General features: G+C 38.9%; 1 protein-coding gene across 4 annotated transcripts in view; it reads left to right on the top strand.

Moving 5' to 3' along the window:
- Positions 1-14,558, top strand: part of LOC131684296 (chitin synthase chs-2) — a 132,411-nt gene that overhangs the window by 75,199 nt on the left and 42,654 nt on the right. For all 4 annotated transcript variants that reach the window (XM_058967028.1, XM_058967027.1, XM_058967026.1 and 1 more), the window contains exon 3: positions 2,600-2,720. In XM_058967028.1, the coding sequence (XP_058823011.1) occupies positions 2,617-2,720 (104 nt within the window). In that variant the 5' untranslated portion in view covers positions 2,600-2,616. The remainder of the gene's footprint in view (positions 1-2,599; positions 2,721-14,558) is intronic.

Here is a 14,558-nt window from a genome sequence, read left to right as displayed (position 1 = left end):
TGTGTACGAATTTACACACAAAAAACGTGTTCGAGATTTTAGATAAAGGTGTGCTGGAAACGAGCATAACACAAAAGAAAGCATAGTGTTTGAACGGACAAGCTCAATCGCGTGTTGGACGGCTCAGGGTAGCGTACCTCCACAACCAGTGTAACGGACTTCTAACACAGCTACACTGGCTACGAAAACACACAGTGCAGTGATCTGCTCCGCCTACCGTTCAACAGGCAACTGAGCTTGTCCGGCCAAATCCTTTCTTTAAATAGTCGATGATGACATCATTCATAGAAGCGAAGCGCGCTAGGTACACAAATCTGTCGTGCCGGACATGGGAAACGCTATCTTCTGGGTGTAAATACGCGATATTTTGACTAGGTTGTACATTATTTAAATTTTTAATGCCATGACATCAAAAATCTATTGGAATGTACTCTTAGAAGTATTTCGGGGCGATATGTGCAAAAAAATTGAAGATTTATCACGAGATGACTGAAGTATATGCGTTTAAAATTGGACCACTTTTCGTTACATACCATTTTTGTAGAATTTGCAAAGTGCACCCCCATATCGAAAACAAAGACGTAGTCCTACGTCAAAAGGATACACGCATTTCGAGCGGTTAATTGAACTATATTCAAATGATAACCTGGACTTTTGTACGTAAGAATTATCACTTTTGATCAGCCGCACATAATCTTTTATCGAAATATAAAGCCAGGATTAACTTCAAACTTTGGTTGTGCGAAGAATTTGGGCAAATGTGGTCAGATTCTTCTAATTATCTTCAATCAATTTCCTGGACTTTTTTTACGTAAGAAGTAATACTTTGGTCAGCCGCATTAATCTTTCTTCTGAATTATATATTCAGTTTTGAATATAAATATAAGACAAAACGAGCATGATAGCGAACCGTGCGACGTTGGAAAGCCCACAAAAAGTAGACATAAATCACATTGTCGATTCTAAATAGTATCGAGATTACGCGCTGCGATTTTTTGCGCTTATTTTTCAGTAATTTCATCCCAGGAGATGTGTCTAATGCAAATGCTATGTTTTGTGAAAAAAAATATCCAAATATACGAAAAGTCTATCTTCAATCTACTACGGTATACATTCAGTGAGTCGCGACGGAACAATCGATTGCGAAACCGCCTACTGTTTACCTGTTCTGTGCGGATGTTCGCCGTGAAAAACGTGATCCGCTAACTAGAGGCATTTTACGACAAAGTACCCCGTTTACGTATCCGCAAACAAAGTTGGGATCCGTGGCGTGGTCACCGAGTCGAGTTTAAATTGCACCAATCTGCGAAGCTTGGTTTGGCATGGTTTGGGTTTTTAGGACCCCATGCTTAAGGCCAGTTGCAGATGACGGAATTAATTCCCATTTCAAGTTAAACTCATATCGGGTGACCTTCGCCAGGACTACTTTACCTAATCACGCCCTCTTTAGTAAGGTTTGACTACCTGTTTTTGTGTGCCTCATAATGTTGATTTGTAATTGGCTCATGAGGTGAATGTATTAAAAAACACTGATTGTAGCAATAAAGTACGTTTTGGAAAATATGGCGGAAATCATGGGTGTGTTTCTTGTGGAAGAGATGCTGAAAAGTGTATCTACTGTGAAAAGTTCAAATGATCTATTAACATGCCCCGCGTACAAACAGCGTGAGAAAAAACAATCCTCTAAACGATCTTCAGCAGGAGTGGTAAAGAAATCTGGAATGTCTTTACTCTTTGGAAAACCAACCTCCAATCACGACTCGTATCGTCCGATTGAAACGCTTTCCTGTATCAGGAAGTTGTTCGGGAAAACGATCCTATTCCTCTTTAACAGTTGCTGTCAGTTACACTTTAATCACTTGCTGTCAGTTACACTATTCAACTTCAGCGATGGCAAAGATACATTTAATATTTTCTTGATAATTTGAAAGGAACTAAGAGAAGGTTGAAAATATTGACATGCGATATTCGGATTTTGGCATATGAGGTTCATCGAACATATTAAATTCTCAATGTATAATCTATTGATGGTTCTATGGACATTTCCTAAGATACATAATGCGCAAAAAGCAAAACGTCTGTGTCAACTTGTCGAATCAATAAATCAACAGACTACAAACGAAGTAAAATAATCATTCTTCCATTTAAAAATTTTCAGAAAACGGGATCACCTTCCCACATAATTTGTTCGCATAGCATTTAGACCACAATGTGTAGGTATTTGAATTCAACCCACAATCGAATGAGCTCTAGTGGCCGGACATAAACACAATCATTATACTCTTACCTCCAGGGTTTGCCTCGCAACGATAGAAACTGACCACTAATCACGACCACTTTTTGCAGACCATTCCAATTGACTTAAATGTCACAAGTCATACTACATTACTCTGCTTGGTTCTGATTTTTCCGGTTTGAATACGTTGCTTCTAATTTTCTCGTAACTTCGGGGATGCAGTGAACTAGGCTACAGCTTCATCTAGCAAAGATTATCCAGTGTAATCGTAATTACACTATTCAACTAATCTGACAAGTCTAGAAAACCGATTCCATCTTGAAAAGCAATAATCAAATGAATTTATTTTTCTTTTTATTACAGAGGCGTTTGCCAAGAGGATGTCTGCTATCAGACATCGACCTCTGGCAACACAGAACGAGAGTGATGATAATTTTTCGGACGATGAAAGTACCCCGCTGACACAGGACATCTATGGAGGAAGGTGAGAATCAAACATGTGGCAAGAAAATTTAATCGTAAATCGATCGTTCAATATTAATTGCAATAGTGAATCGAATATCCTAATTCAACCACATTCGACATGACCTCAACAAGCCTATTTTCATATGTGTATATAATTAGACGGAAATTACTCCGATCCACAAGTGTTGGTAATAACCTTACTTATTTACGCACAGTACCGCTGCCAGTTGCGGCTAGTTCACAGCTGAAATGGAGTACCAATTTCCTCTCACCACGCGGCTGAATGAATGCTTTTTTAAAGCCTCCACGAATGATATGGAATAAATTACTATTTCAATAGCAAACCGGTTTAGATCTACGAAGCACCGATATGTATCAACAGATTGCGGGGCATGGCTTTGTGTTTGATACATATAGCTATATCTGTCGAATCACTGACTTTTATTTGAAGTGTTGAATATATTTTCTCCTGACTGTGCCGGCACTTCGGGAAACTGCCATTGGTGACGTAGACATGCGTGTTAGCTATTGCTACTGTGACCTTGGCACAGCCTGAACGTTCATGGACAATCTTGTCACAGTCGGTTGGGGTTTGCCCTTTCACTAATAATGTGGCAATATGATTTCGCAACTAATTTACATATTTTTTTCCAAACTGGCCTGTCTCCAGGAATGATTTAGTATAACTCAACTAATTAGAGATCTGTTTCGCAACAGTTGATTCCTTCTCGTCTGTTATTTCATTTGTATTTCACAGTATATATTAAAGAATATATTACAAATATAAAAAGTAATAATATAATTATTGAATTCAATATTTTAACATTGTTTAACCTAACAGAAAATTATGGATCCCTCTAAACTAGTTATGGAGGTGCGTTTCGAGTTTCTCTCATTAGAAAACGACACTAACTTAGTAACAGGACTAAGGTAGCACCAGATTAACGCTAACTCAAAAACACAATTTATGTTCTTACACAGTTGCGTTTCAGAAACCGACACTAACTTTTCGTCGGAATAAATTAGCGACGGCTTGACGTAAATCCCTTAAAACTAAAACACACTTTGTGTTTCAATCGAACGACTGATCAAACGTGATGTCCCGTCCGAGCAGAAGTTCTGTTTATGCCGATGAGACACAGTGAAGCCGAAACTTGTCTTGGCTTAGCAGGCCTATGCGAAAGCACTATGTTATATTTCACTCTAAGGAGGAAAATTTGGTAAGCACCAAAATTTCACACTAGGGTGAAAATTTGTTGGTAAAACCAGTCTTTGCACTTGAGGGCACAAATCCTTATTTCTTACACAGTTGCGTTTTGGCTTCGCCTCATCAGAAACCGACACTAACTTTATCGGAATAGATGAGCGCCGGCTTGACGCAAATCCCTTAAAACTAAAACACTCTTTGTGTTTCAATCGAACGACTGATCAAACGTGTTGTCCCGTCCGAGCAAATCTATTCCGATAAAAAGTTAGTGTCGGTTTCTGATGAGGCGAAGCCGAAATGCAACTGTGTAAGAAATAAGGATTTGTGCCCTCAAGTGCAAAGACTGGTTTTACCAACAAATTTTTACCATAGTGAGAAATTTTGGTGTTTACCAAATTTTCCTCCTTAGGGTGAAATATAGCATAGAACAATTTATGTTTCTGAGCAAACCTCTAGTCCTGCGCAATGTCCCACAAGACAAGCAGTACTGATTTAAGCTGATGAGAATTAATGAACCGAAACTTGGTTTGGCTTAGTAACCCAATGTAATATGCATTATGCTATGGTGGAGAAAAAAAGGAATAAATCTATGTTTTCCACTAAGGAGAGAACTGTTTAAAACACCCTTTGCGCGTAAAGGTTGGTGCAGCTGCATTTTAACCACATGAACCCCGTTGAGTATAAACGAGTATCAATATTCTAATGTTGTCGTATTCATGTCCATTTTCATCTTTAGTAACTGTTCCATCTCGCGCACTGTAGGTCTTCTTCGAGTTTACGTAATGGATTACGACAGTATTTTCCTTTATTGGGCGCACGAGGCTTCTTGTCTGTGCAAGAACAGGGACTAAACTGAGTGTGACAACTGTCTTTCTAATACGTACTGTATTGTCAAACGAGTATATCTGCTTCTCAAGCATTGGATTTCCATGCGCAAACAAATGGACGTGAGTCAGACAAAAATCGTGCAAGGAGACGGATGCTTGCAGCGGCTACACGTCAAAACAGAGAACGATGTAGTATTCTGAGAAATAAACTTTCCCATCGAATGGCGTGTGGCAGCAATGCGGAAGGAACAATTTGATTTGTTTTGGAAAGGAAAATCACACTCAAATTTTTTTAATTTTCTTGCGATTTTTAGTAAAATGATGTTAGTATGCAATCCCCAAAGATATTTCGAGCATTTTTGAGATTTTTCGAAATCGTTCTTACGATTTTATATTATAAGTCAATATCGTGAGATATTACTACTTTCAATGTGTGTAATTTTTAAATAGCTCCTTCGACCACTCGCACTGTTGTACTTTGTACAACACTTTGGAATTTTGCGTTATCATTTAGTTGCAAAGACATTTATCAATGCCAAACCACTATGTGTTCCTCAGAAATCATGTTTTAGACAAGACACACTCATTTTTGTGCACTGATATACCTCAAGTTCAACAATACAATCTGAAATTGTTTGACGAAACCAGACCAATATAACGCGCGCTGTGGGAAGTTCAACCAAACAATATTCTGTTAAATATATCTCGTGATCTCAATCATGTGGAGGGTTATTTCCTTCGGCAAACTTGTTCAGAAGATCAAGAGCTAGTCAGTGGAAGATAAAATAGTTTGATATAAAATTCTTCCGCTAGGTGACGCCAGTGAGCATGTTATTTTTTCAGCTTACTATATCTCAAGATTCAGATTTTTTAGAAAGTCACTTCGACGAAGTTGCTAAGCAGATCAAAACCTATGAGGTGGTATAACGGCAGCTTCAAAAAACTACCGTTAGGCGGCGCTAGTGAGCTTGTCAGTTGTTCAACCTAATGTATCTCAATTTCCTGATTTTTTAGCGAGTAAGTGCATTCGGCAAAGTTGCTCACGAGATTGAAACCTTCCAGGTGGTACATCGAATAATATGGGATTCTTCCACTATGTGGCGCTAGCGAACTTGAGCATGTAATTTTTTCGACCCACTGTATCTCAGTTTCCTGTCTCTTTGGAAGGTCGCTGTTCTATTTTTTCGTCGAACTAAAACCAAAAATGGTGAATGTCACCAAGGGAAAGAATAAATCAATTATATTCCGAAAATAAGTTCACTAAATTGTCAGATGACGTTCCTCTAACTCAACTAAACTAATTTATTCATTTATAATTTTGGAATATGGACGCAAGGAAATTAAGATTTGGAAGTCGTAGAACTCATGTGTACCATTTCTGTAACACCAATCAACCACTCACGATGGTAATCTGTAAAAGGGGCTGCTTATAACATGCACAGAAATAATGACACAACCTTCCTAAATACAGCAAAATGCTAAACAAGCACAATTGTTCGTCAATTTCTTCAACGTACTGATTTGATTCGAAAATAGTATAGCTCACTTATGACATGAATTATACTATCATACTTCTAAATAGTTGCAATCTTGAGATTCAGAAATCATGAATATGCATGCTCACTAGCGCTACCTAGGTTCAGAATCCCAAACTATTCAGTGTTTCGCTTCGGAGGTATTTATCTCTTGTGTACTTATATCGAAGATACCGTCCTGCTAACAAATCAGGAATTCGAGATACAGTAGGCCAAAAATGGTATGGCCACTAGTGCCACGTAGTAGCAGAATATCGAACTATTTCGCATACCACCTCGTAGGCTTTGATCACCAGAACAACATTGCCGAAGACACAAATCTGCTGAAAAATCAGACATTTTGGATACAGTAGATCGAACAAAATTAAAGCTCACTAGCGCTGCCTGGCGGTAGAATTCCATCATGTTAATTCACCCATCCGAAAGGCTATTATCTACTGCCCAAGTTTGCAGAAGAAAGTAGTGCTCCAAATGATACGAATCACGAAGTATTCTAAAGGCAATCTGTGTTGTACAAAGTACAACGCGCGAGTGGTCGTGTTACAAAATTTGGTGCGAGTGCCGGAGGGTTAAGTATGGTTGCATGAAACCGCATTAAAAGCAAATGGAGAATAACGTTGAACACTAAACATTTACTAGGTGCATTTAGTTTGTTCGCCCTCAACTTTAGAAACCCTATATACAATACGGGTGTACCCCATCAGGCATGAATACTTTCGGCATACGGACGTTTGGCAAACGTACTTTAGGCATAATAGACGTAAGACATAAAGACATTAGGCATAATGGTCATTAGGCCTAATATCCGTTCGACATAATGGACGTTGGGCATAAATTATAATGTTGAAATACCACTTCAAGGAACTTATTTTTTGGTGGTGATAACCTCAAGTGATAAAATCATGAATGTTATAACTTGTTTGCCTTTTTGATTTTTTAACCGAGCCCCGGAGGGCTGAGTCTGGTTCTCTTATACCCTTCGACTCCGTTCGTCGAGTTCGGAATATGTCTGTGTATGTATGTGGCATCGGTTACTCGGAGATGGCCGCACCGATTTTATCAAACTTAGTCTCATGATGAATGGTACAACGTTTGTACAAGCTGCTATTGAATTTCATTTAATTCCAACTTCCGGCTCTGGAGTTACGGGTTGAAGCGTATAGTTACGCATGAAATTCGCATATAAATCGGTAGCAGCATGTTATCCAAAATAGGCAAAACTTCATAAAATTCATTTTGGACATGTGTATGTAAGTGACCAATAATCGCACATCGGATACTCGGAGATGACCAAACCGATTTTCTCAAACTTAGTCTCAAATGAAAGGCATAGGTTGCTATTGAATTTAATCCTGATCCGACATCCGGTTCCGGAGTTACTGGTTGAAAAGTGCGGTCAGACAGTATACCCCTACATAAACTGGTACCACTATGATATCCAGATGATGCAAAACTTACTAACATAGATGTTAAATAACTTTTAAATTTTTGTGAATTATGCCTATTGTCCATTATGCCTAACGAATTTATGACAAAAGTCACGCACCTATAAAATTTTATTATTCGCACCGTGAGTGTTGTGCGCATTATGTGGGTCGTGATGATTCAGCCTCAATGCTATGCACGTGGTCCAGAATGTAAATTTAGCAGGAATTTTTTACTTTTGGCTAAAACTAAATAACTTAGCCCTATAATATGTTTGGAAAAGTTGTTGTACTTTGCAAGACCTTTCTTTTCGTTTAAATAGAAACTAGAGTGGTTCTAATCTTAGCAAAATCTGAAATTGAACATTTTAACGGTTCGAAATAGAGCTTGACAGTCTTCAATGAACTTGTATAAAAACACATTTTAGACGAATTTGCTGAAGACAAGCGGGATCTCTCATGATATCCAAGCAACAATAAATTCTAAATGTATATTTTAGGGTATTCCTTAAAAACGGGTTTATTTATATAACTTTTATAGAATTTACTTAGTGTTGAAGTAAGCTTTGGGCAAGTTGAAGATTATTTTAAGGCGCATGATTTTTCAAAGTTAACCAATGATATATAATATATTTATTTATTTATTTTATTTTCGTCAAGCATATGTAGACTACATAGAATGGTATTACAATATTTGCTTATATACTATATATCATTTCTACGATTAAGTTCAAATTTAATTTGTTTTCTAGAAAAAAGGAAAGGTCGATTATTGCACAATTTTCATTATAATAACGCATCGTTCTATTGATGGGGCTATTTTTAGCATAGTTTGTCCTAAAAGATTGTTCTTGGAATAAATTACGAGTTCTTAGTTGACGGCTAGGTACACAAAATTTTATTTGCGAAAGTAATGATGCGGATTGTACACGTTGAGAAATAATGTCGTTGATAAAGCAAAGCATGGCAAATTCGTGGCGTTCTTTGAGTGTTTGTATGTTGATGAGCACGCAACGTGCTTTATAAGATAGAAAAGGAAATGTCGTCCAGTTTAGTTACCGTGCGTACAAAAGAAATTGTTTTTAGGCTGATTCCATACTACGCTGCAATATTCCAAAATTGGCCTGACATATGTATTGTATAAGGATTCAATTGTGTAGGGGTCTTCAAAATTATAGCTGAAGCGTTTAATAAAGCCCAGCATACTATATGTTTAATTTATTATTGTATTGTAATGTTCCACAAATATGAGCTTGGATTCATATTTGTGGAACATTACAATACAAGTCTACGCCTAAGTCTCGTACAATTTTGCATTTTTCTACTAGTTGGTTTCCTAAGCGTATGTCTATGTGAATATTTGAAGTTTTCCAGCTGAAGGTTACCGTGTTGCATTTCTTTACGATAAGTTTGAGCAGACTTATGCTACACCAGGTGTGAAATAGGTTGATTTCATTTTGGAATACTTCAGCGTCTTTGACATTTCTTATTTCCATAAAAAATTTCATGTGGTCTGCATATATAAGCACTTTTAGATGTTTGAGTATAAAGGTAATGTCATTTACGTACAAAATAAAAAGAAGAGGGCCTAAGTGGGAACCCTGGGGTACGCCAGAGGTGACACGAATTGGTTCAGAAAGTATATTCTGAAAGCGAACTGTTTGTTCGTGTTTCGTTAAATATGATTCGAGCCATTTCAAGAGTTTATTTTCCATGCCATATTTTTGCAGTTTGAAGAGTAATAAAGGTATGTCAATACGGTCGAATGCTTTACTAAAGTAGAGAGTTTCCACATGGTTGCCATTATCCATTGCATTTACAGTGAATATTACAGATTCTAAAAGGTTGGATGTTGTTGAGCGGCCTTTATAAAAGCCATGCTGTTTGCTTGTTATTTGATTTTTGATTTGCTGGAATATTTTGTCATTTACTAGTTTTTCGAATAATTTTGGAATGCATAAGAAAATGGCAATCCCTCGATGGATTCGAATGTCCGATTTAGTGCCTGATTTAAAAATTTACACTAAAAAGGATGGTTTCCATATTTCTGGGAATGTTCCATTTTTCAGTGACATGTTGAAAAGATGTAGTAATGGTAGAGTAAGTTCTTCTGTTTGATTTTTAAAAAATATTGGGGCAATTCCGTCAGGTCCAGGTCCTTTTGATATGTCTAGGTTATTTAGTGCAGTGGTAAGGCCATTACAAATCTTTTTTAAAAATTATGTCCAAGTACAATTTTTTTTCGGAAGGGGGGGGGGGCAAATAAATATTTATTTTAATAAACACAATTTTTTTTTCTTTTTGCATTTTCTTTCGATTGTTCTCGTGGACGTTTCCGCAGGGTGATTTCGTATAGCGGGGTTGAGCTATTTGTTTTACTAGAAAAATTCAAGCAAACATTACTGAATCAATCAAAAGTTCACATAGGAAAGGGATGTTAGTTTTCGTTTTAAATAATTTTCCCAACAGTGCAATTTTTAAATTCCCAATAAAAGCTTGAAAGTTCTCTAAGAACTTAATGTAAACATTTAAGAGTACTTTAAGGTATTAACTTTTGGTTGCTTGAATAGTTTTCGTTCCGTTGTGGTGGCACATGGACCGACTGTACACACAAGGCATGAAAATCGGTCAAAGGTGAACCTGCTTGATAACAATGTACAGAAACAGGATTGCAACATTTCACTTATGGACTTTTGGAAAACATTCTGGAATGAATCCACAGGTAAAGTGTGCGTCAATGGAATTATTCATCTCAGATATGGTTTTCTCTGATATTTTTTTCTATTGCGTGTTTCGTATACAGTAGCCTGGCGAACGTACATCCTGTGCATACTATACTTTTTCGAACTCTAGTGGAAACATCAGCTTTGGTTTATCGCTTGTGCTTGAAGACTTGTAGATTTGTTTGTTTGGTACATGATAGTAATTCGGCTCGGTTCCGTGTACATCTTCGAAATCTTTGCATTTTTCTCCATCTTGTTGTGCAGCAGGTAGCCACATCAGATAAATTCATTTGATAGTCGTACGGATTTATGAAATTATAGCAATCATCAGTTCATTTTTTGCCTTTTTCATATAAGGAAGACTGTGCAATCACTCTGAAATTCGACTTTTTAAGCTACACCCGGAGTGTCGAGTGTCATATACCACTAGATTCAGTTCGTCGATATCTGAAAATGTCTGTATGTTTTATAGTATGGTTAAATAGCTTCAAAAGTGCATTGGCTCTAGGTGGGATTCACTTTCCTTTTGTTCCACGAGACTGCATCGAAGTGTTGTATCGTGGGGAGGCTGATTCAGTCTTAAGACAAAATGATACATTAGAGCGGTTTAGCTCAGAACACATACCCGGCTAATCGCAGTGGTGAACTTCTGTTAGCCATTTGGCTCCCGTTTCTGTGAACCATTTATTTCCTGTTTTCGCGAGCCATCTCAATTCCTCGTCGGAAGTTCTCCCGATACCGATGCCTGTTGCGTGAGTCATTTAGCTCCCAGTTTTGTCGCAATCTTCTCGCATAGTCCATAAATCTTACTCAAAGGGCCAACCAGTACTTGGCGAGGACGGTTCGGCAATACCGGATGGAGCGTAGCTTCTGGTTCGCTGCTTCCGGTTCGTTGAAAACTGGTACTTCACTCGACCTACTCGATCTTGTCATGCTTCGGTCCGGCGTTTCCAGCTGGTTCGTGGTGCCCAGTACACTGGCGCCTCAAGTAAAGCTGTGGTTGCTCTCACAGCCTTCCCCTTAACATAATCATCGTAACTTTAAAAGTTCAAATCGATGATATATTTTCCGACCGCGCTGTCTTTCGGCTGCTAGTCATCACCAACTCTGTTTTATGATGGGCAATCATCTCCGTGTCGAGTGTCTCCTCTTCTAGCGATTGTCCGATTACTTGGAACACCACACCATCCGTGAAGCCGAAAATCGTTGTATCTCTGGGAAAGTTCAGCTTCAATACTCCATCGTACACTGCGTTCCACAGCGTCGAGTCGAGGAACGTCAGTTGTAGTTGTGATTCTCCCTTGTCTGTCTCGTAGATCAGTGTTCGGTACTGAAAGTAGTTCTATAATATCCTGCAGAGTTACTCATGCTGTACAGCGAATGGGCGATTCCTTCCCAGCTAGTACTATTGAAGCATTCTTCACGTCTAAGGGAACCGCAAAAACGATATCCTTATCTCTGCTGTCTCCAAAGTTCCCACAACCGTTTGGACCTGCCTATAAGGAAGCCGAATTACATGAGATGCCGTTCTCATGGTCCGCGTACTTCGTTAGCTTGTTCAGCATTACTCCTTCTCTCTAACATTACCAAGGGATATATTGACTACGCTGAAAGATCTCCATGTTGTCCCGGCATCGGAAGCAACATCAGCTTTTGTCGCTTCCAATTATCGGATCGTTTTGAACATATCCGGGCTCTCATGTATCACTTCACTTTTATGGCTTTCGCCATCTCGATAAGCTGTTTGTTGGTAAATCGATCTTCATCTTTGTGATCATCCTCCTCACTGTACGGCGAAAATAGATTCATGTTGTGGGGAAAACCTTTCGATGGTGACCTCCATCTTTTCCGGGCACCTTTCAGGTGGTGCAGCTGAGCCTTTTATCTTTGTTATGCCAACTTTGTAGGTCTCTCCTAAGGAAATTCGCGTTGGCTTTGTGGCAAGGCTTTCTTGTACAGCTTGACTGCTTTGTTGAGAGCGGTTCTTGCAGCTCGCTTCCCTTGAGCTTTCTGACTTCGGTTTTAATTTTAAATATATTGGACATGGATCAATGCGTTAGCACAACTGAGCCGTGGAGCGCACCTTGGGGGTCATTTGGTCCGCCTTCTCTCGCGTTTTCGTTTACGTCCATATCATCATCGGTACTGCATTCATCTTGCTCATCGTCGGATGTACTTATTTGTTGTTTGTGCTTACGGTTCGCTATTGTAAATCCTTCTTCATCGGCACTAGATTCCTGATTGGTGGTGTTGGTTGTTGGTTTGGAAACATTTGCTGTAATCGTTGTTACTTCGATGTTGGTAATGGCAGTTGGTTTAGTGGTACTGGGGCCGATCGTTTTTGAGCTGGTGCTTGTGAATGCCCGGTCTGCAGTGATTGTGGTTTAACATACGATGATTGTATACCGGCTTTGGTCGTATCAGGTGGAATTTCTTTAGCATTCTCTGCGCAAGGTTTCCCGTGGTGTAGCGGATGATCACAATATTGACAGGTAGGAATCTGTCCTGGGTGCGTGACTAGTATTCGTTGAGAATATTCAACATCATGAGGTGATTTGCATATGAAAGTCAAGTCAAGTTCTCACCACACGAACGCCGTTGCGGAGTCTTGGGAAGAAGTTCCTCCAAGTATCTTCCTTAACACTATTCACCTCTCCGTATTTTGACAGGATTTGTTTGATAGCGAAGGAACTAGTACGTGGTGCCAGGTCATGTATCTTTATTTCAATACTGTCAATATCTATATACGTTGGGATCAGAGCTGCAAATTTTCACCAGGTTGTTTTGAACTTGAAGGAAGAACAAATCTCAAATCATACGCTACTATGTTAAATCTACAGTTTTTCGTTTGCATCATTCATTCAAACAGCCGAACTGCTCAATAATTTTCCATTCATTTTCGATTTCATTGACCCTGTGAATATCTCTGTACTGGCATACTGACTTGGTTTTACAAGCAAAACTACTCTGAACATACTTCTTACTATTTGTGTAAGCTTGAAAATGCAAAATATGTCAAGATTTATTCTAAGCTGCCCCCTACAGAGCAGATGACAACTTTGGTTTGTGAATGAAAAAGCATCAATTTGAAATGAAGACGTACGATTTGGTTATGAAAATCCCGCCAACCTGAAAGTGAATGATTAAGGGAGGCTTTGAATTTGAATCATGGTTGGGTTTGATTGAGCTGGAAGTTGGCATTTGAAAATGAAAATTCGCACCACTGGTTGGGATAATGTATAAAATGTCATTACATTCGATGACGTGTTTCATGTTGTTCTGGGAAGCGAATGATTCTGCTTGACTAATGTTTTTTAACATCTTCAGTACCGCATGACGTAAATGGTGGAATTGCACCGCATAAAGTACCGCAAGCTACGTTGAACTTCAGGTTCACCTTCAACATTTGCTCCCCTTCATGAATTGATGGTATCACCGGATATTTCGTGTAATCAACAGCAACACAGTTTGCCCGCATCGTGATATACTTTTGCTTTGCATTATCACTCATTGTTTGTTCACGTTTCACACACTAGGCAGAAGGAATCAATTTTTGCCTTTGCAAATAGACCAAGCGTCGCGCGGGTAAATTTGATTATTTACCCTGCTATTGCAGCGGAGCGATTTCTAGCTTCTGACCTGAGCGAGATGAGAAACCGAAGTGATCTCCGATTTCTTCTCCAAGCTCGGAGGCAACTTATACGTAGATCGATAATCGTCGTATTTCACCCGGCGACCGTTTCTCGGTTTCCCATCCCTTGGTATGGTCGCATTACACGCCCTTGTTAGTAGTGCCGTGAGCTCGTTCGCATTTAGGTTGAAGAGGATACCCTCAAATTCAAGTTCTTCGACGGACACGTTCCTGTGAAAAATCGCTGTTTTCCATCTTCACTCGTTTATATATTTCCCACATATTCATATTCATGTGTAGTTCATAGTCCTGTTATCAATGCTGTACCAGATCGCTTGGTGGTCGCTGTAGATATATCCTCGCACACTTTTCAGTCCATCTTTCCGGTTACTCCAAGGCTACAAAAATTGACATCGATAATAAATTGCCGGTTCCCCCTGCGGTAAGTGCCGATGATACCATTATTTGTAAGATCTATATTTAGCTTTGCTAGAGTATTCTTGATCGCTG

The sequence above is a fragment of the Topomyia yanbarensis genome, chromosome 2 (genome assembly GCF_030247195.1).
Source record: "Topomyia yanbarensis strain Yona2022 chromosome 2, ASM3024719v1, whole genome shotgun sequence".
NCBI classification, from domain to species: domain Eukaryota; kingdom Metazoa; phylum Arthropoda; class Insecta; order Diptera; family Culicidae; genus Topomyia; species Topomyia yanbarensis.
The sequence above is the reverse complement of the archived record's forward strand: the minus strand, read 5'-3'. Positions and strand labels throughout refer to the sequence as shown.